Source organism: Podarcis erhardii, assembly GCF_964252035.2.
Source record: "Podarcis erhardii genome assembly, chromosome: 3".
NCBI classification, from domain to species: domain Eukaryota; kingdom Metazoa; phylum Chordata; class Lepidosauria; order Squamata; family Lacertidae; genus Podarcis; species Podarcis erhardii.
Window position 1 is genome coordinate 124,917,225 of NC_138507.1, and position 22,468 is coordinate 124,939,692.

General features: G+C 54.0%; 1 protein-coding gene across 2 annotated transcripts in view; it reads right to left on the minus strand.

The window, feature by feature from the left end:
* The window catches only part of GCKR (glucokinase regulator), a 48,933-nt gene extending 34,106 nt beyond the window's left edge, over positions 1–14,827 (minus strand). Inside the window, exons 1-2 of one of the 2 annotated variants that reach the window (XM_081856450.1) lie at positions 14,482–14,827; positions 14,327–14,393 (exon numbers count right to left, since the gene is read on the minus strand). In XM_081856450.1, coding sequence (XP_081712576.1) covers positions 14,327–14,393; positions 14,482–14,656 — 242 coding nt within the window. In that variant the 5' untranslated portion in view covers positions 14,657–14,827. The remainder of the gene's footprint in view (positions 1–14,326; positions 14,394–14,481) is intronic. The other variant, XM_081856451.1, reaches the window with a different exon arrangement.
* Positions 14,828–22,468: the final 7,641 nt, after the last annotated feature.

Consider the following 22,468-nt stretch of genomic DNA (forward strand, 5'->3'; position numbering starts at 1 on the left):
ATCTTGGGCATGGGGAATGCCGTGGGCTTGGTCCTCGAATTTATGACCCTGTAATCCACTACAAGCCTCTTTTGGGGCGTGTCTTTTTTCTTCACGAAAAACACAGGACTGCCCCCCACTGCTTTTGATTCTTGGATGAATCCCCGCTTCAAGTTGTGATCTATGAACTCCCTGAGCTCTTGCAGTTCGTCCTCAGACATGGAATACCGTTTCCCAGTCGGCAGCGTCGCCCCCGGCAGGAGGTCAATCTTGCAGTCGTAGGGCCTGTGGGGAGGTAGCTTGTCCGCTTCCTTCTCGCAGAAGACCTCCAAAAACGCCTTGTACTTGTTGGGTACTGCTTGCAGCATGCCCAAGTGTAGCTGTGGTTCATCCTCTTGCCCCTCATCTTCCTGGTTAGGCAGGATGCAGTGTTCTGTGCAGTAGGAGGAGCAGAAGGTCAATTGACGCTGGTACCATGCTAATGCCGGGCTGTGCCTGTCGAGCCAACTCATGCCCAAAACTATGGGCGTGTCCGACAGGTGGGTGACGTTGAAGCTGATGACTTTGCGGTGATTTCCGATTTGCATCACCATTGGCGGTGTTTGCTGCACCACTTGTCCTCCCAACAGCTCTCTGCCGTCTACCGTGACGACGTTCAGGGGCATCGTGGCTGGTAGGAGCGCTATGCGATGTTGCTTGATAAAGTCCACTCCTACAAAGTCTGCATTACTGCCACAGTCAATGGTAATAGGGACTTCCATGGTGAGCCCATTGGGTAGCTGGAGCGATGCGGTGAGCTGCACCACTGGTTTGGGCGGGAGGGGGTCTATGGGCTGTAAGATCCCTGGGGACTGCTTCACTGACTCGTCTGGCTGGGCCCCAGTGCCTCTGTCTCCAGCCAAAGATTGCGCAGCCACGCTTTAGCTTCCCCATGCAGATGAGTTAGTATGAAGCCTACTTTCTCCTGCTCATCTCTAAAGTCCTTCTGCAGCAACTTGAGCGCGAAAACTACGTCTGCTCTGAAGTTAGGATACTGCTGCAGGCTCCCATCGAAATGAGACACGAGGCTGCCCCCCCTCTTTCCGAGACCAATCCCCTCCGGTTTGGCACCTGGCAGCCCCTGTTTGCTCAACATTTCCAACCTGGTTTGCAGATCCTGGCAGACAGCGGCTGCTTCATCCTCTCTCTTTCTGGATGCTGCTATTTCCATGGTAAGCCTTGTGACTGCGTCTTGCAGGGCTGCCATTTTTTCGTCTGTACTCATCCTTCCCGATCTTCGTGAGCTTGCAAAGCACCAAGCTTCGCCCCTCGCTGCATCAACTCACACTGCGAAGGTTTTTGAGAGAGACGGGACTTACTGTCAGAGCTGCCCCAAGGTCCCAGCTCACAGAGGACCAACGCCAGGTCGTCGTTATGTACAAAAGTCTTTATTGAAGTTCAGTTTCCATTTCAAAGCCACAGCGCGCAGCTCTACGTCTTAAACCCTAGACCGTCGAAGTCCCGTCTGAATCTCCTCCCCCCTGACACCAGTTTAAGATCCTAGCCCTGCTCCACCTCTTCCGCTGCTCTCTCCTCCTCTGGGTCCTCCTGCCCGCTGGGGCATTCCCCTTTCTGGACTCTTCTGACGCTGAGTCGCCTGACTCCTCCCCCTGCCTCCGGCGGGCTTTAGGACCTGGTTCCCAATCCTCATTCTCTGCTGTCCCGCGCTCCTGTACATTTGAACTTGCCTCTCGCGCCAACCCAGTGACCTTCCTCCTGACCGTTACACTGCTTCTGTCACTGCTTCCCTCTTCCGGGAGGCTTGCTGGACTTGACCTCCCCTCCTTTGCCTGACTCTCCGATGGAGGCGTGGTCATCCCTGACTCATCTTCTCTCCCTGGTGGGGGATACGCTGGCCCCGATACCTGGGACTCTTCCCCCCCCCCACTATGCTCTGGTGGGGAAGCTGGTCCTGATTTCCAACTGCTGCTCTGGGAGTCCCCGCTGGCCCCTTGCTCCTGGAGTGTCCCCCTTGGGAACCCCCTTGCCCTGGCCACCGGCGCCCCCTTCTGTGAATCTTCCGATTCGCTGGAGAGGCTCATGGAATCTCTCGGGCCACTGTCACCTTCTCCTAGGCTCCCCTCGGATTCTTCCCCTTCGCTCTCCATCTCCTCCCTTCCCTGTGCTTCTGCTCTTGAGCCCCTGACAATTATGTATTGGTATAATTTGTTAATTGGAAATTTAATAAAAAATATTTTTTAAAAAATAGATCAGTGGTTTTGAACCAGTGTACCGTGGCACCCTGGGGTGCCTTGAATGGTGGTTAGGGGTGCCACAGGTAACAGTGTGTCTCTGTCTCCCAAAGGCTTGCACAGCTGCCCTTGTTGGGATATCAAGCCCTTTATCAGAGGAACAGGCAACAATCGTAGGCACCCGGCTTGATTCCCTGATGACCTCCCTAGCTGCATTCCCCAGCAGGCGCAGGCAAGGTCTCGATCTGCGATTCTTCTCAAACGTGAGAAGAACACACCCCTCTTTCCTGCCCCCCCCCCAGGCAGGGGAAAGAGATAGACAGAAACGTATTTACATGCCTTTATTTCTGTCTTTGCAGCATTACAAAAACGTTACTGCTCTCTTCAAACTCCAGCAGTCTAGTTACAAACACTTCCTGGATAGGAATAAATGGAAGAGCTCATATTACACTCTGAGCTGATTCCGGTGCTTCGCACTGTGAATAGACTGCCCCTCTGATTCCCACAGAACAGTCCCAACATTCCCATCATGTTTACCTCTCAAGCTAGCAGTTTGCAGCTGCATTGCATCCATATCGTAACAGCCCTGGCCCTGGGTTCCCTCTGTCCTCCACCAGCTGCCTGGGTGAGACCTGGGAGGGTGATGGGAGGGTGGATTCAAGGCAGAACAGAGAGGAACAATGACTTCCCTTGATCTGGACACAACTTATACTACTGACAAGTCAGATGTCCTTCCTGTTATATTTGTGCAGCTGGTTCTTCCTGCCTAAGTGGAGAACCTTACATAACTTTACATATGGAACTTAAAAAAAATAAAAAATTAATCATTTCCCAACTTTCCCCTCACTTGCCTCTGAGCTGTGACCTCCCTCAAACCCCTGCTGTAATTCTAAACTGTCTTCCTCTTCTCTGGAAGGGTCAGGCTGGGGGGGGGGGCATTCTCCACCATTCCTCCTCTGCTCAGTCCCTGACACCTGGGGTGTTCTCCCTATTTGGGCAGATGATGCCATCTTCCTCAACCAGCCAGTCCCTGACGTCCCTGGGAGCAGAACTGTCTGAACTGCACTTTGGAGCTCAAAGTGTCCTTCTCAATATTGGCCCATATTTCCGTACAAAACAAATAGTAAATGATGGTGTCAGGGGTTCAGGAGCAGAGACACAGGAGAAGGAGCAAATGGAGAGTGAGGAGGAGGAATCCGAGGGGGGTGTAGGCAGTGACAGTGGTCAGAGAGATTCCACGAGTCTCTCCAGCGAATCGGAAGATTCACAGAGAGGAGCGCCGATGGTCAGGGCAAGGGGGGTGCCAAGGGGGAAACCCCAGAAGGAAGGGGCCAGCGGGGACTCCCTGAGCAGCAGTTGGAAATCAGGACCAGCGTCTCCACCAGAGCGTAGTGGGGGGGAGGAGTCCCAGGCATCGGGACCAGTCTTCTCACCACCAGAGGGAGGAGATGAGTCAGGATTGGCCACGCCTCCATCGGAGAGCGGGGAAACGGTCAAGAGGAAAGTCACCGGCTGCGCGCGCGCGCCAAGTTCAAATGTACAGGCGAGCGGCACAGCAGGTAGCCCGGATAGGGAGCCAGGTCCTAAAGCCCGCCGGAAGGAAAGGCAAGACTCAGGGGGGTCAGCGTCAGAAGAGTCCAGGAGGGAGGAAACCCCAGGGGGCAGAAGGACCCAGAGGAGGAAGGAACAGCGCAGGAGGTGGAGCCGGGCTAGGATCTTAAACTGGTGCGGAAGGGGTAGTGACTCAGAGGGGACTTCGCCGGTCTAGGGCCAAGACGTAGGGCTGCACGCTCTGGGGTTTGAAATGGAAACTAAACTTCAATAAAGACTTTTGTACATTACATCAACCGGGCGTTGGTCCTCTGTGAGCTGGGACCTAGAGGATGGTGTCAGGGCTCCCTCTAGGTCCCAGCTCACAGAGGACCAACGCCAGTTTAAGATCCATCCCCCCTTCGAAGCCCCCCCTTCCCCCTCCCCCTCTCCAGGTGTGGGTTCCTGAGCTGCTCGTGGACCTCCTGCAACTCCGCTGCCACGGCCTCTGCTCCATGCGGCTCCCCCTCCCTCACTTTCTCCAACCCCGGGAAGGTTCTGGGATGCCGCCCATTGTTGGCGAAAAACGGTGTCACCCCCGTGGACACGTGCTTCGTGTTGTTGTAGGCAAACTCGGCCAGCGGTAGGTAGTCCACCCAGGTCGACGGCTGTTGGTTCGCGTAGCATCTCAGGTACTGCTGCATGGTGGCGTTGACCCTCTCCGCCTGTCCGTTGGTCTGCGGGTGTCTCGCCAACACCAGACTGACCTTGACGTTCAGGATGCCCATCAGCTTCTGCCAGAAGTTGGAGATGAACTGGCGCCCCCGGTCGGACAAGATAGACCGTGGCAGGCCGTGCACCTTGAACACGTGGTCTATGAACAGCTTAGCGGTCTGCTCCGCCGTGGCCACCTTCGCGCAAGGAATGAAGTGGGCCATCTTGGTGAACAAGTCTGCTACCACCAGTACTGCTGTCTTGCCTCTCGAGCTGGGCAGATCCGTGATAAAGTCCAGAGCCACCCTCTCCCACGGTTCGAACGGTGTCTGTAGCGGTTCCAACAGGCCCGCCGGCGGCCTGTGTACTGGCTTGGCCCTTTGGCAGGTGTCGCACCTATTGACGTAGTCCGCGATTTCCCCCCGCATCTTGGGCCACCAAAAGTCTCTGGCTACTAATTCCACCGTCTTCTCCTTGCCGAAGTGCCCAGCGCTGGGCGCGTCGTGTAGCTGTTGCAGTACTCTCGCGCGGAGGTCGTCTCCCGGTACGTAGAGAGCCCCTCTGCGGATGAGCAGTCCGTCGCGTATTTGGAACTCGTCGTCCCTCGCCGTGCCGCTGCGCACCTCCTCCATCTTGGCTCGAGCGAAGGAGTCCATCTGCAGCGCTCGACGCACTGCGTCCAGGTCCACTGTGGCTGAGGCGCATGCCCACGCCTTGGGCGCGAAAATGTGCTTGGCCGCCGCCGGTGCCTCTTCCTCGAGATACTGCGGTTTCCTGGACAGCGCGTCCGCCATGATGTTGTTGTCCCCTGGGATGTATTCTATCCTGAAGTCGAAATCCGCAAAGAACTCCGCCCAGCGGATGTGTCTCTGGTTCAGGAACCTCGCCGTGCGCCAGTACTCCAAGTTCTTATGGTCCGTGCAGACCTGCACCGTGTGTTTGGCTCCGATGAGGAAGTGCCGCCACGCCTTGAAGGCTGCATGTATGGCCAGCAACTCCCTGTCCCAGATGGTGTAGTTCTGCTCCGACTTGCTGAGTTTTCTGGAGTAGAAAGCGCACGGCCTCCAGTCCCCCTGGTGGTCTTGCTGCAACAGGACGGCTCCCACTGCCCTGTCTGAGGCGTCCGTCTCCACCCTCATGGGCCTGCTGGGGTTCACGTGTAGCAGTTGTTCTTCGGACGCGAAGAGACGCTTGAGCTTCTGAAAGGACTGCTCCGCCTGCTCCGTCCAGATGAACTTCTTCTTCTTGGAGCTGAGGGTGTCGGTGATGGCCGCTGTCTGCATTGCGAAACCCTTGATGAATTTGCGATAAAAGTTGGCAAAGCCGACAAACCTCTGGACTTCCTTCCGATTGCGTGGGCTCTTCCAGTCCAGCACTGAACGTACCTTGGCGCTGTCCATGGCGAGTCCCTTGTCGGACAGCTTGTAGCCCAGGAAATCCACCTCCGTCACGTCGAACTGGCACTTCTCCAGCTTGGCGTAAAGCCTGTGCTCCCTCAGCCTCTGCAGGACTTCCTTGACATCTCTCTCGTGGGCCTCCTGCGACTCCGAGAAGATCAGGATGTCGTCCAGGAAGCAGACGCACTTCTTGTAGAGGAGACCCGCTAAGACGTGGTGCATGAAGGCTTGAAAACAGTGGGAGCCATTTTTTAATCCAAAAGGCATAACTCTATATTCATAGGTGCCTAGCGGCGTAAACATGGTCGTCTTCCAACCGTCGCCCTCCCGCACGCGTATGAGATTGTACGCTCCGCGTAGATCCAACTTGGTGAAGATGCGACCCTTCCTCACCGTCGCCAGGAGGTCATCGATCTTGGGCATGGGGAAGGCTGTGGGCTTGGTTTTCGAATTTAAAATTCTGAAATCAACTACAAGCCTCTTTTGGGGTGTGTCCCGCTTCTTCACAAAAAACACGGGGCTGCCCCCCACTGCTTTGGACTCCCGGATGAATCCCCGCTTCAAGTTGAGGTCTATGAACTCCCTGAGTTCCTGCAGTTCATCTTCAGACATGGAATACAGTTTCCCCGTCGGCAGCGTCGCCCCCGGCAGGAGGTCAATCTTGCAGTCGTATGGTCTGTGGGGTGGTAGCTTGTCCGCCTCCTTCTCGCAGAAAACCTCCAAAAAGTCTCTGTACTTGTCGGGTACCGCTTGCAGCATGCCCAAGTGCAACTGTGGCCCATCTTCCAGCCCCTCATCTTCCTGGGTGGGCAGTATGCAGTTTGCTGCGCAGTAGGAGGAGCAGAAAGTCAATTGGCGCTGGTACCATGCTAATGCCGGACTGTGCCGGTCCAGCCAACTCATGCCCAACACTATGGGTGTGTCTGACAGGTGCGTAACATTGAAGCTGATGACTTCGCGGTGGTTTCCAATTCGCATCACCATTGGTGGCGTTTGCTGTAGCACTTGTCCCCCCAGTAGCTCTCTGCCGTCTACTGTCACTACTTTCAGGGGCATCGTGGCAGGCAGAAGCGCTATGCCATGTTGCTTGATGAAATCCACTCCTATAAAGTCTGCATTGCTGCCAGAGTCAATGGAAATGGGGACTTCCATGGTGAGCCCATTTGGAAGCTGGAGGGATGCGGTGAGCTGCACCACTGGTTTGGGTGGGAGGGAGTCTGTGGGCTGTAAGATGCCTGGGGACTGCTTCACTGATACGTCTGGCTGGGCCCCAGTGGCTCCATTTCCAGCCAGACAGTGCCGTTTCCCTGCTGTGGTGCAGTCTGCTGAACTGATTCTGTTACTGTTGCTGAAGCTGCAGTGTGCTTGTGGATCCTCCGGGGACACTCTTTCGCCATGTGCTGAGCACTGTCGCAGATGTAACATTTCCTGTTCCCTCTAGGAGGCTTCGTTTTGACTGCTCCCTGCGTCAGGGCTCCGGTTGCTGACTGAGCCTTAGCACCACCTATCTCCATCGGCTCCTCTCCTCCTCCCAGCGGAGGCGTGGATTGAGCGCGCGCCGTTTCCCTGGGAAAGGAGGGCGGTGCTCTTGCTGGCGTGCGTCCCCAACGCCCTTCCTCCTTGCCCCAAGGGCGTTCTTCCAGCCTCACTCCAATCGTGAGCGCCCTCTCCACCACGTCTTTAGTGGTCTGGGGTCTCTCCCCTCTTGCAATTTCGTCTTTCACAGCTCCATTCAGCCCCTCCCAGAACAGGTCTCTGACGGCAGCTGACTCTTTCTCCCACCCCAGCGCGTTCACTAGTGCAAAAAAGCGGGAGTGATATTGTCTTACAGTGGCTCTCCCTTGCCTTAGCCCATGAACCTCCCTCCTGGCGATATCCACATCGATCTCTGACAAAAATCACGCATCCATCGCTTTAATGAAGGCAGGCACATTTTGGAGGGCTGGATCCTTATCTCTCCAGAGATTGCGCAACCATGCTTTAGCTGCTCCCCGCAAATGACTGACTATGAAGCCGACTCTCTCCTCCTCATCTCTAAAATCCTTCTCCAGCAATTCTAGCGTGTAAACCACGTCTGCTTTGAAGTTAGGATACTGCTGCAGATTCCCATCGAAATGAGACACGAGGCTGCCTCCTCTCTTTCCCAGCCCAATTCCCTCTGGTCTGGTTCCCGGCGCCCCCTGTTTAGTCAACGTTTCCAACCTGATTTGCAGATCCTTGCAGGCAGTAGCCGCTTCCTCTTCCCTCTTCCTAGATGCAAGAATATCCGCGTTGAGCTGTGTCACTGCGTTTTGCAGGGCTGTTATGCGTTCTTCGATAGTCATCTTGTCTTGCTTTCGTGAGCTTGCGAAGCACCAATCTTCGCCCCCCGCTGCGTCCACTCATGCTGCGAGGTTTTTCTGGAGATAGGACTTACTGTCAGGGCTGCCTCTAGGTCCCAGCTCACAGAGGACCAACGCCAGGCTGATATTATGTACGAAAGTCTTTATTGAAGTATAGTTTCCATTTTAAAGCCAGAGCGTGCAACCCTACGTCTAGACTCTAGATCGGCGTAGTCCTATCTGAATCACTTCCCCTTCCGCACCAGTTTAAGATCCTACCCCTGCTCCACCTTCTGCGCTGCTCTCTCCCTACGTCTAGGCAGGCACATTTTGGAGGGCTGGATCCTTATCTCTCCAGAGATTGCGCAACCATGCTTTAGCTGCTCCACGCAAATGACTGACTATGAATCCGACTCTCTCCTCCTCATCTCTAAAATCCTTTTCCAGCAACTTTAGTGCATAAATCAAGTCTGCTTTGAAGTTAGGATACTGCTGCAGATCCCCATCGAACGGAGACACAAGGCTCGCTCCTCTCTTCCCCAGCCCAATCCCCTCTGGTCTGGGTCCCGGCAGCCCCTGTGTAGACAACGCTTCTAACCTGGCTCGCAGATCCCGGCAGGTAGCCGCTGCTTCCGCCTCCTTTTTCCTGGATGCCAAAATCTCCGCATTAAGTTGTGTTACTGCGTTCTGCAGGCTTGCTATGTGTTCTTCGGTAGTCATTTTGCCTCCTTTTCGTGAGCTCGCGAAGCACCAATCTTCGCCCCTCGCTGCGTTCCCTCACGTTGCGAGGTTTTAAAAGTAGAGAGGGGACAAGCTGTGCTGGAGGAAAGAGGAGAGTTTCAGAAAATTTCTGTGTACCCCCCCCCCCGAACCCGGGAGTACCCTGTAACAGCCTAGCGCGAAAGAACAGAGTTTTGACAGCTGTCAAGTGAGCTGTCAAACGGCAGGACTAAGAGAACTGTATTACTTTATATCTTTTGGATTTACAAAGTGTTATATTCAACTAGAAGTGGTTGGAAACAAAGTAAATAACGAGCTAAAAAGACTGTTGGTACAGAACTTTAACAATGGCAATCCCTCTAGAGGGGACTGGAGACATTACAATGGCTGCAGAAGGAAAACTACTAGCAGAAATAGAAAGAGCCTTCTTTCTCGTGGGAACTTTACAAGAGCAAGCTATGATTATGGATAAACAGTTGATGACCTTGATCTCTAAGACAATTAATCCTGCTGATGGAAGGAAGGAATTGACTCTGGAAGATTCTGCAGCTGAACCAGAAAAGATATCTTTGGAGTTGGAGGAAAAACAGGTCGAAGGGGAGAAAGTACAGTTGTTAAACTTCTTACAGGACTCTTTGCAGCCAAGGAACAGAGAAGCCCTTTGGACTACAAGTCATGGAGAGAGAGAAGCAAGGGAGGAAGCCGCTGGACACAATAAAAGATGGGAAATTAAAAAAAATAAAGAAATACAACTGGGGCTTCCTCCTCTTTTCTGGAATTGAGGACTTGGGACTTTGGGGACCTTTGGCAGAACCTTGGCACCAAGTCCTTCTAATTCTAATTAGGATTGATCTGAGAAAGGATGAAGAGACCTCCCGAGACTTGAAGACCAATAAAATGGATTACCAACAGAACAGGCAGGGAGAGACTGAAATAGACTTAAAGGCCTCTGACGTGAGAAATCCGGGCTAGGGATTTTAGAAGAGGACAGTTATTTTGGAAGGGACAGATACCTGGGCAGGGAGGGAAGGGGAAAAAGTAGAATTTAAAATTTTAGGATTTTGGGGTCTTTTTTTTTATAATGTTGATTCATATTTTAATAAAAAAAAGGGTAATTTTTGGTATAAGAATTTTGATTGATCTTAGAATAAGGATCTAATGTATATAAGTAAAAGATTATTGAATTGGGCCTAACAAAAAGAATCAAATTTAAACATAATAAGAATAGGATTGGGGAAGGAAATAAGAACTTGCTGAATTTAATATGGAAATTGGGATGTATGGGGGGGCGGGGGGAAGTCAGGGAAAGAGGGTTATGAAAGCAAAGATATGAAACCATTTATATGTTTGTGTGTGTGTTGTCATAAAATGTGAAAATCCAATAAAAATTAAAAAAAAAAAAGTAGAGAGGGGACTTACTGTCAGGGCTCCCTCTAGGTCCCAGCTCACAGAGGACCAACGCCAGGCTGATATTATGTACAAAGGTCTTTATTGAAGTATAATCTCCATTTTAAAGCCAGAGCGTGCAACCCTACGTCTAGACTCTAGACAGGCGAAGTCCCCTCTGAGTCACTGCCCCTTCCGCACCAGTTTAAGATCCTAGCCCGGCTCCACCTCCTGCGCTGTTCCTTCCTCCTCTGGGTCCTTCTGCCCCCTGGGGTTTCCTCCCTCCTGGACTCTTCTGACGCTGACCCCCCTGATTCTTGCCCTTCCTTCCGGTGTGGACTCTCTCTGACCACTGTCACTGCCTACACCCCCCTTGTATTCCTCCTCCTCACTCTCCATTTGCTCCTTCTCCTGTGTCTCTGCTCCTGAACCCCTGACAGATGGTAATAAACTCCTCCCATATTTCTGCAAATAAGAAATCGTAGATGTCAGGGGTTCAGGAGCAGGAACACAGGAGATGGAGCAAATGGAGAGTGAGGAGGAGGAATCCGAGGGGGGTGTAGGCAGTGACAGTGGTCAGAGAGATTCCACGAGTCTCTCCAGCGAATCGGAGGATTCACAGAAGGGAGCGCCGATGGCCAGGGCAAGGGGGGTGCCAAGGGGGAAACCCCAGAAGGAAGGGGCCAGCGGGGACTCCCTGAGCAGCAGTTGGAAATCAGGACCAGCTTCCCCACCAGAGCGCAGTGGGGGGGAGGAGTCCCAGGCATCGGGACCAGTGTTCTCACCACCAGAGAGAGGAGATGAGTCAGGATTGACCACATGTCAGGGGCTCAGGAGCAGAGGCACAGGGAAGATGGGAAATGGAGAGCGAGAGCGAGGAATCAGAGGGCAGTGTAGGAGGAGACAGTGGTCCGAGGGATTCCATAAGCCTCTCCAGCGAATCGGAAGATTCACAGAAGGGAGCGCCAGTGGCCAGGGGTAGGGGGGTCCCAAGGGGAACGCCCCAGGAGCAAGGGGGGAGCAGGGACTCCCAGAGTAGTAGTTGGAGATCAGGACCAGCTTCCCCACCAGAGCAGAGTGGGGGGGAAGGGTCCCAGGCATCGGGACCGGTACTTCCCCCACCAGGGAGAGAAGACGAGGCAGAGCTGACCACGCCTTCCTCGGAGAGTCGTACAACGGAGGGGAGGTCAGATCCGGCCAGTGTCACGGAAGAGGGAAGCAGTGATAGAAGCAGTGTAACGGTTAGGAGAAAGGTCACTGGGTTGGCGCGAGAAGCAAGTTCAAATGTACAGGAGCGCGGGACAGCAGAGAGTGAGGATTGGGAACCGGGTCCTAAAGCACGCCGGAGGCAAGGGGAGGAGCTAAGCGACTCAGCGTCGGAAGAGTCCAGGAAGAGTCCAGGCAATGCCCCAGAGGGCAGGAGGACCCAGAGGAGGAGAGAGCAGCGCAGAAGGTGGAGCCGGGCTAGGATCTTAAACTGGTGCGGAAGGGGTAGTGACTCAGAGGGGACTTCGCCGATCTAGAGCCAAGACGTAGGGCTGCACGCTCTGGGGTTTGAAATGGAAACTAAACTTCAATAAAGACTTTTGTACATTACATCAACCGGGCGTTGGTCCTCTGTGAGCTGGGACCTAGAGGCAGCTCTGACAGTAGATGATGATAAAACAAATTCCTTCCAGTAGCACCTTAAAGACCAACTAAGTCAGTTCTTGGTATGAGCTTTCGTGTGCATGCACACTTATACCAAGAACTGACTTAGTTGGTCTTTAAGGTGATACTGGAAGGAATTTGTTTTGTTTTGACTATGGCAGACCAACACGGCTACCTATCTGTAAGTAGATGATGATGATAATGATGATAGGGGACTCACATGGCAGGACCCGTCCGCCACCAGGGTGTGGCTGAGCAGCTCAGCTCGGCCTGGGTGGGTGCCGGCGACGTAGATGAAGTACCCTGTGAGAGAGGAGCACGAAAGAGGGAGCTGAGGCACAGCTAGCAAGATGCCACCCCAAGATCAAGATTTATTCGTCACTGTGACCCCAACATAAAAGTTTGCAAAGCTCTGTTATACACTCACATAATCTATAAATATATGTATAGCTCAGTTGGTAGAGAATAATAATAATAATAATAATAATAATAATAATAATAATGTCAGAGCCGCCCCTAGGTCCCAGCTCACGAAGGACCAACGCCCGGCTGTAGTTATGTACAAAAGTCTTTATTGAAGTTCAGTTTCCATTTCAAAGCCGCAGCGTGCAACTCTACGTCTTAAAGCCTAGACCGGCGAAGTCCCGTCTGACTCTCCTCCCCTTCCACACCAGTTTAAGACTCTAGCCTTGCTCCACCTCTTCCTCTGCTCTTTCCTCCTCTGGGCCTTCCTGCCCGCTGGGGTTTCATCCTTTCTGGACTCTTCTGACGCTGACCCCCCTGATTCTTGCCCCTCCTTCCGGCGGGCTTTAGGACCTGGTTCCCTATCCGGGCTACCTGCTGTGCCGCTCGCCTGTACATTTGAACTTGGCGCGCGCGCCCAGCCGGCAACCTTCCTCTTGACCGTTCCCTCGCTCTCCGATGGAGGCGTGGCCCACCCTGACTCATCTTCTCTCGCTGGTGGTGAATACACTGGCCCTGATACCTGGGACTCCTCCCCCCCACTACGCTCTGGTGGGGAAGCTGGTCCTGATTTCCAACTGCTGCTCTGGGAGTCCCCGCTGGCCCCTTGCTTCTGGCGTGTCCCCCTTGGGGCCCCCCTTGCCCTGGCCATCGGCGCCCCCTTCTGTGAATCTTCCGATTCGCTGGAGAGGCTCATGGAATCTCTCGGGCTACTGTCATCTTCTCCTACGCTGCCCTCGGATTGCTCCCCCTCGCTCTCCATCTCCTCCCCTCCCTGCGCTCTCGCTACGTCCCTGACAAATAATAATAATAATAATAAATTTATACCCTGCCTATCTGGCTGGGTTTCTCCTCTTAATTTGGGGGATGTGGATTCAAGCCCCAATTTGGGCAGAAGATTCCTGCCTAGATGACCCAAGGTGTCCCTTCCAACTCTGCAATTCTAGAATTCTATGATTCTATGTCATCTATAAAAACACATACATTGCATATAGATATTCATTTTATATCTCTATCTATATACGCACACACATGCACATATCAATTATATTTATAGTGTATATACATGTATACACACACACACATACATATATACATTTTATTTATTTATTTATTTATATACAAACACATATACACAGGCAAATACATATTTCATTTACATATATATACATGCACGCGTGCACACACACATCCATTATATATATATATATAAAATGCCTATAGTTGTGGAACTGAGCTATTTATTACGTGCCTAGAAATTATCTCTACATTTATATGATCTATACCTATGTCAATATCATGCCTACAAACACATGTAGAAACGAGCTCAGAAAGGTAGTTGTGAGATCCTGGAGGTGCCGAACTCAGTGCATGCCCAGAGTTGGCAAGACTTGATTCAAATTGTTTCTTTACGGAAAGGTTCAGCCTTGCTGGCATCCTCTACGTATTACCAACCAGCACCCACCTTCCAGCGTGTTGGTGGTGTGGTCGCGGGTGGGGCAGGGTGGGGATGGCGGTGCCTGGGAGCTGCAATTCCTCACCCAGGAGAGGCTCTGGTAGGCGTCTGCTGCCCACCTGCACCAGCCCTCCTCGAAGGGGCGCAAGAGGAAGGCCTCTGGGGGAGAAAGGCAGGTGAGGGGGGTCCCAGGGGTGCCTTTTCTGCCCTCCCCCCTTTCCGGTGGCACTAACGTCCCCCTGGCCCCGAATGTCCCCCGAACAGTCACCATAACCCCGTTTATCTCCACCGTCGCCACAGTCTTTGGTGCCATTGCAAAGGTGGGCAGGGGCCACGCAGCTGCTTGGCAGGCACGGGCGCTTGTCTGAGGTGCAGCTCCAGGGACCTGGAAACATTTGGACAGTTAATGGGGAGCCTCCAAGCCCCAGGGCAGTCTATCTGGTCGGCCCGGTTTCGGGGAGGTGGAAAAGAAAGCCTTACTTTAGGGGCCACAGTTCCTGAACTGTGCGTCGTCCAGTGCCACGCTCGCCACCGAGGAGAAGATCACCTGTGGAGGGGGAGGCAGTGCTCCTGACATGCTCCAGAGAAGGAGCCGCCGGGGTGGGGTGGGGTGGGGCAAGGAGCGCAAGACCCACCTGGAAAGCGCCAAGGACTCTTCCAGTGTAGGCCAGCAGGGGGCACCAGGCGCCAGAGGACGAGGCGGGGCTTCGCCACCGGGGGACAACATGGCTGCCGTGGCTCAGCTCCAATGTGAAGCTCCTGTTGAGTCCTGCAGGGGAAGGGCGGAGGGGTGAGGTACTTGGGGGTCATCCAGTCTGACCTCTGTGAGGATTGCGGATTGCCATCTGGTCTCAGCTGCTCTCATTTTTATCAGTCCCCAATGGGGGACGGGAAGCAAGGCATCAGTAAATGTCATGATAAGAATGATCAGGATGGTATTTCTTTACGCCGACCCTACCAGGCGGGTCAGTGGTCTGGAAATCAATAAATAATAATTATCTGATACGATACATCCTGCAGTTTAGAAATGTAATATGTGATATTGATATGGAATTACAAGAACTGTGCCAGGCGGCATTTCCTCCACCACACAGGGGAAAAGGCCGAGTACGTGGCTCTGCACCTGTTGGATTTCCGACCGCCAGCGCCCCAAGCTTACCTGTCTCAGCCATGCTGTATCAGGCATGGAGCTCACAGGCTAAGGCCGCGTTACTCAGGGTTAGGGAGCGGAGTTGGGCGGGGGCCGCAGGTGGCTTGGCTCACTGCTCCGAGATGCTCATGTACGAGCCTGAGGGGAGGTTGGGGGGCGCCAGTTCAAAGGGGTGCTTTAACCACTAAGCAGTGCTTCCCCTCCCTTCAAATGAAGCATGTTTACCCTTGTCGGTGCCCCGCATGTGGTCAAAGGGGGGCTGGCGCCACGCGCCCAGCCTCTGCCTTGCCCTGGACGCCACTGGTACTCTACGTGCTGACATTCTCCTAGCCGCAGGTGGTGCCTTCAAAGTCGCAGGCCAAGGCGGCGCCTGGTGGTGGCAGCCCATTCTGGTAGCCTGGAAGGAGAAGGAATCAGGCGCCCTGAGCAAGCTACAGTTCCCAGCATTCTGGGCACCAAGTGCTTTTAGGAAACCCCGGTTCCCCCCATGAGCTACAGTTCCCAGAGTGCCCTAGGAAGAGAAATGAGCTTGGGAACTGTAGTTCTTTCTGTCAAGGGAATCGCAACCCTCAATGCCCAGAGAAAGCAATCATTTCCAGGGTGATTTGGGGACATTGTGGGAACTGTAACTTGTTCAGTTTCTCAAGGAGACCCTCTCAGAGCTATAACTCCCAGCGTTCCCTTGGAAAGGCTGTGCGGAATATTCTCCTGAGAGGGGAATTGAGGCACATCTCCCTGATTCCTTTGGCAGAGCCAAAAATTACTGCAATGGCTCTCGTCAGAGCAATCCCAGCAGTTGCAGGCAAAGTTGCAGGCGCTGGCACTTGAGTTCCCATAGGTGGCCCAGCTAGGAAATGGAGGCCCAGCTGGGGGGTGAGGGGGAAAGTGCCATTAAAAGGAGAGGAAGAGTGAGAGAGAAGGAGGAGGAGCATCCTAGAATGGGAGAGATGGAAGGTCCCAAGGGTCATCTAGTCCAACCCGCTGGAAGGAAGCACAGAGCTATAGTTCCCAGGATTTTGGGAACTGAGAGAGGGAAGAGAGAGAGGGATGGGATTTGCAGCCCTTGTCTCCCTTCGCCCCCCGGCTCACCCCAGCCCAGCAGGGCACCCCACAGCACCCACAGGCGCATCATCCTCCCAGCAGCACCCAGTAAGACAGATAAGTCGCCAACCTATGTGCGCGTCAGCAGGGTGAGGCGGGCCAAAGGCCGGTGGGGCGGAGGCAGAAACCAGGACTTTGGCTCCTGCACCCCAAAGGACACCTGGGGGGCCCCAGAGCCCACCTTTTGGGGCAACCCTGGCCTCCCAGGAGCCTCTTCTGCTCTGGCGGAGCCTCCTGGGCCAGAGGCAGTCTACCTGGGCTGCTCCTGAGGGAGCTTGGAAGCAGCACTCAGGGAAACGCTGCGAGGAGGAGGAGAATGCTAATAATGAGGATAATCATTAATAATAATAATAAGGAAAAACCTTAAATATGAGGTTATTTTATATAAATATAATACAACAACAACAACAACAACAACGAGAAACCAGTCCCCTTGGGCACTGTTGGGACTCCTCCCTGAGGGGAATTTTTTGGGGAGGGCCTCCGGCCTTTCTTCTCCGCAGGGACCCCCCAAGAGGCTCCCACCTTAGGAAGGAGAGCAGCGCCACCCAGCGGTCAGGCTAGGCTCTACTGCCCTCAACCAACATGGCGGCGGTGGCGCGTCTTCTGCCCTCCCTCCCCCTCCGGTCCGTTTCCCTCTTTCCAGTCACGTCCAAATGGCCCCCAGGACCTCCTCCCTCAACGCACGCGCACAGCAACCTCAGCAACAATAAAAATTTCGGCAGCAACAGGTCGGCGTTTTCGTCGGTTTTGGCCAATCACAGGTCGGGTTGTGGGCGTTTTCTCCTCAGTGTTTCCCACGCCCTTTATGTGAAGGAAGTTTGTAAGTTTTGTCGTGTTTTTAATACTGTATTCTGTTGGGAGCCACCCACAGTGGGTGGGAAATAATAATAAATTATTATCATAACCACTTTAAACAGTGGTTTTGTAATCAGGTAAATCCTCAGTTCAGCCCTGAGTGCTCACTGGAAGGACAGATGGTGAAGCTGAGGCTCCAAGACTTTGGCCACCTCATGAGAAGAGAAGACTCCTTGGAAAAGACCCTGATGTTGGGAAAGATGGAGGGTTAGGGTTAGTGTCAGAGCCACCCTGGGTCCCAGCTCACAAGAGACCAAAGTCCAGTCCAAGCTATATACAAAAGGTTTTATTGAAGATCATTGTCGTCATTACATCCAAACTCCGTGGCTCCGCATCTGTTACCCTTAGATGTTAGAAGTCCCCTCTGAGTCCGTCCCTCCCCTGCACCAATTTAAGAGGCTTGTACTGCTCCACCTTTTCCTCTCTTTCCTTTTCCGCAGGGTCTTCCTGCCCCCCTGTCTTCCCTCTTTCCGGGACTCCCCAGAGGCTGAGTCTTCTCCCGCCTGCTCCCCCCTCCTTCGTGCTTTGGCACCAGGCTCCTCCTCAGAGCTCTCCTCATTTCCGCGCGCCTCTATATTTGAACTTGGCGCGCGTACGTTGCCTCTGACCTTCCTTTCTACAGTTACGCTGCTCTCGGTACTACACTCCTCCCTTTCAGGCAGGACGTCTTGCTCCGAACTCCTCCCCCTTCCTCCTTCCTGTCCTGCTCTTTCTGACACACTGGCAACTCCCCCCCCTCTACTCCGTTCCGACGGGGGAGCTGGTCCCGCTTTGCCACTCCCACTGGGGATTCCCTCTTCGTTCCCCTCTCTCTGACTGATTCCCTCTCTATTGCCCCTTGGCCTGACCAGGGGGGCTCCCTTCTGGGAATCCTCTGATTCGCTAGACGGACTTTGGGACAACCTCGGCTCGTTGTCGTCCTCTTCCTCCTCGCCCTCGCTCTCTGTCTCCTCTCTCCCTAAAACCCTGACATCCATCCCCCCCTCGAAGCCCCCCCTTCCCCCCTTCCGCTCATCGGGTGCAGGTTGTGGAAGCTGCCGCTCTTCGGAGGCGGACGCAGGATACAGATTCTGCACCTCCATCTCCTCTGTTTGCAGTTCGTTGTACGAGTGTTCGAATTCGGGTTCTTGACCCAAGGTGTTCTCTTCTCCCTCCTCCATTGGTACCTGGTCCGGTGCTGCCTGCCAAGGTCCCGTCAGCCATTTCCTGCGCCAGTCTTCCTCTGGTTGCTCGTCCCACCAATAAGAGGGTTCTGTGTCCACCCCCGAACACGATCCCCTGGGCGAGTTGGAGTCCGGCGACCTTTCTTCAGCTGAAGAAAAGCCGTGGAAAGTGCTGCCTGAACATGTGGGCGTAAAGAGCCAGTCATCAAAGTACTCGGCTGGCATGGGTCTATGAGGGAAAAGGGCATGGAACTCGTCTTTTAAAAGAGGTTCGTCTAAGGCGTAGCCCGGCACCCAACCATTGGCACTGACTGGGGCACCCTCTCTGACTAGAAAATATTCTACTCCCTCTTGCCCCCATCTCGAGTCCAGGATCTCTGTGACCTCGTTGAGTGGTTCGGCCCTAGGCGCCCTCTCCCTCTCCTGTGACTTAGTGTGTTGTTGCGTGACTGTGTCAGACTCCTGAAACCTGTGCGGTGCCTTGTAGGGAGTGAGCACCGATCTATGAAAGACCGGGTGCACTCTGGAACCTTCGGGGAGGGCTAGTCGAAAGGCTACAGGGTTGATTTTAGCCTCCACCTGGTACGGCCCTAACTGCCTGTGCCCCAGCTTCTTCTTGGCCAACGACTTGGCTGGCATCGCTTGGGCCGCTAACCACACCCAGTCCCCCACCTGGATCTCCTCCCCCTCTCTCCTGTTTTTGTCAGCCTGCACCTTATATGCTTGCTTGGCCAGCTCTAAATGTCTCCGCAACTCTTCGTGCACCTCCTGCAGCTCCGCTGCAAACTGGTCGGCTCCTTGCGGCACCCCCTCTCCCGGTGCCACGAACCCCGGGAAGGTTCTGGGGTGACGACCATTGTTCGCGAAAAACGGCGTCACCCCCGTGGACGCGTGCTTCGTGTTGTTATAGGCAAACTCTGCCATCGGCAGGTAGTCCACCCAAACTGCTGGTCGCTGGTTGGCGTAACATCTCAGGTACTGCTGCATGATCGCGTTGACCCTCTCAGCTTGGCCGTTGGTTTGTGGGTGTCTCGCCGACGTGAGGTTGATCTTGACGTTCAGGATACCTAAAAGCTTCTGCCAAAAATTGGAAACAAACTGGCGCCCCCTGTCGGACAGGATGGACTGCGGCAGCCCATGCACCTTGAACACGTGATCGATGAAGAGTTTGGCAGTCTGTTCCGCCGTCGCCACCTTTGCGCATGGAATGAAGTGCGCCATCTTGGTGAACAGGTCCACAACCACCAGTACCGCCGTCTTCCCCCTGGAGCTGGGCAGGTCAGTAACGAAGTCCAGAGCTACCCTCTCCCACGGTTGCTGTGGCGTTTCCAGCGGTTCCAACAGCCCCGCTGGCTTCTGGTGTACTGGCTTGAACCTCTGACAAGTGTCACACCTGGCGACGTAATCCGCTACCTCTCCACGCATCCGGGGCCACCAAAAGTCTCTTGCCACCAGTTCTATTGTCTTCTCCTTACCGAAGTGGCCCGCACTGGGGGCGTCGTGCAACTGCTGCAGAACCTTTGCGCGAAGCTCGTCGCTTGGCACGTAGAGGGCACCTTTGCGAGTTAGCAGCCCGTCGCGTAGTTGGAACTCTTCGCCACTCTGCACACCTCTGCGCAATTCCTCCATCTTGGACTGTGCGAACTGATCCACTTGCAACGCGCGTCGCACCGCGTCCAGATCTACTGTGGCGGCAGCGCACGACCACGCCTGCGGTGCGAAAATGTGCTTGGCTGCTACAGGCGCCGCTTCATCGAGATATTGCGGTTTCCTGGATAGCGCATCGGCTATAACGTTGGAATCTCCTGGGACGTACTCTATCCGAAAGTCGAAATCCGCGAAGAATTCCGCCCAGCGCATGTGCCTCTGGCTTTGGAGCTTCGCCGTGCGCCAATACTCTAGGTTCTTGTGATCCGTGCGGACCTGTACTGTGTGCTTGGCTCCTATGAGGAAGTGTCGCCACGCTTTGAAAGCTGCGTGAATGGCTAACAGCTCCCTGTCCCATATGGTGTAGTTTTGCTCCGCTTTGCTGAGCTTTCTGGAGTAAAAGGCACCGGGTCTCCAGTTTCCATGTGGATCTTCTTGCAGGAGTACGGCTCCAACCGCTCTGTCTGACGCGTCGGTCTCTAGTCGTATGGGCTTGCCTGGATTCACGTGCAGCAGCTGCTCCTCGGAGGCGAAAAGGCTTTTAAGCTTCTGAAAAGAGCGCTCCGCCTGTTCCGTCTACACGAACCTCTTTTTCTTGGAACTGAGAGTGTCCGTGATCGCTGCCGTCTCCTTTGCAAAACCTCTGATGAATTTGCGGTAGAAGTTGGCGAAGCCGATGAATCTTTGGACTTCCTTCCGATTGCGAGGGCTCTTCCAGTCCAACACCGCGCGGACCTTGGCGCTGTCCATGGCCAGCCCCTTGTCAGACAGCTTGTAGCCTAGGAAATCCACGTCCGTCACATCAAACTGGCACTTCTCTAACTTGGCGTAGAGCTTGTTCTCCCGTAGTCTCTGCAGGACTTCCTTTACGTCCTTCTCATGGGCCTCCTCCGTTTCCGAAAAGATCAGGATGTCGTCGAGGAAACACACGCATTTCTTGTAGAGAAGTCCCGCTAGCACGTGATGCATAAATGCTTGGAAGACGTGAGATCCATTTTGGAGACCAAATGGCATAACTCTGTATTCGTACGTGCCCAGAGGCGTGAACATGGCCGTCTTCCACTCATCGCCCTCCCGGATGCGTATGAGGTTATACGCTCCACGCAGATCCAATTTGGTGAAGATCTTCCCCTTCCTTACGGTTGCCAGGAGATCATCTATCTTGGGCATGGGGAAGGCCTTGGGTTTGGTCTTACTGTTTATGAATCGATAGTCCACAATGAGTCTTTTCTGGGGCGTGTCTTTCTTCTTTACAAAGAAAACAGGACTGCCCCCCACCGCTTTCGATTCTCGGATGAATCCGCGCTTCAAATTGTGCTCTATGAACTCCCTGAGTTCTTGCATCTCGTCCTCAGACATGGAATACAGCTTTGCAGTCGGCAACTGCGCCCCTGGCACCAGGTCGATGGCACAATCATAAGGCCTGTGGGGCGGCAACTGGTCAGCTTCCTTCTCGCAGAAAACCTCCAGGAACCCCTCGTACTTGCGGGGTACTGCCTGCACCATGCCAAGTTGCAACTGCTGCTCAGCTCCCTCCTCCTGGCTGGACTGGATGCAATGTTGAGCACAGTACGATGAGCAAAAGGTGATCTGCCGTTGGTACCACGCTACAGCAGGACTGTGTCTCTCCAGCCAACTCATGCCTAATACTATAGGCGTGTCTGAAAGGCGGGTGACATTGAAGCTGATGACTTCTCGATGATTTCCAATCCTCATCACCATGGGAGGCGTCTGTTGCACAACTTGTCCTCCTAGCAATTTCCTGCCATCCACCGTGACTACGTTCAGAGGTGTTGTCGCTGGCAGAAGCGCTATGCGATGCTGCTTGACAAAGTGCGTCCCCACAAAATCTGCGTTGCTCCCAGAATCAATCGTGATGGGGACTTCCAGGGTGGTTCCATTCGGCAACTGAAGTGTTGCAGTGAGCTGCACCGCTGGCTTGGGTGGTAAAGGGTCTGTGCGTTGCAAAAGCGCTGGGGACTGCTCTACAGATTCGCCTGGCTGAGCCCCAGCAGCTCTGCTTCCAGCCAGGCACTGTCGTTTCCCTGAGGTTGCTCTGCTTGCATCATTTCTGCTGCAACAGTTGCTAAAGCTGCAGTGTGTTTCTGCAGCCTCTGGGGACACTCTTTCGCCATGTGCTGTGCACTGTCGCAAATGTAACACTTCCTGGTCCCTCTAGGAGGCTTTGCCTTCACTGCACCGGAAGCTGGGGCTCTGGCTGTTGCTTGAGCCTTAGCACCACCAAGTTCCATGGGCTCCTCCCCCTGCCTTCCCAGTGGCGAAGGATGTGACTGACTGAACTCCCTGGGGATGAAAGAAGACGTCCTCGCTGGTGGACGCACCTGACGTTCTTCCTCAGTGTGCCAAGGACGTCCCTCGTGCCGTATCCCAATCGCCAAAGCCCTCTGCACAAGCTCCTCCAGGGTCTGGGGTCTGTCTCCCCTGGCAAGTTCATCCTTAATGGGACCGCTGAGCCCCTCCCAGAACAAATCCCTCACAGGTGCACAATCCTTCTCCCAGCTTAGCGCAGTCAGTAAAGCAAAAAATCTAGAATGGTACTGACGCACAGTGGCTTTGCCTTGCCGCAATCCAAAAATTTCCCTGCGTGCAAGATCCACATCTACCGTAGACTGGAAGCAGGCATCCATCGCTTTAATGAATTCATCTGCATCGCGGCGGGCAGGGCCATCTTCACGCCACAAA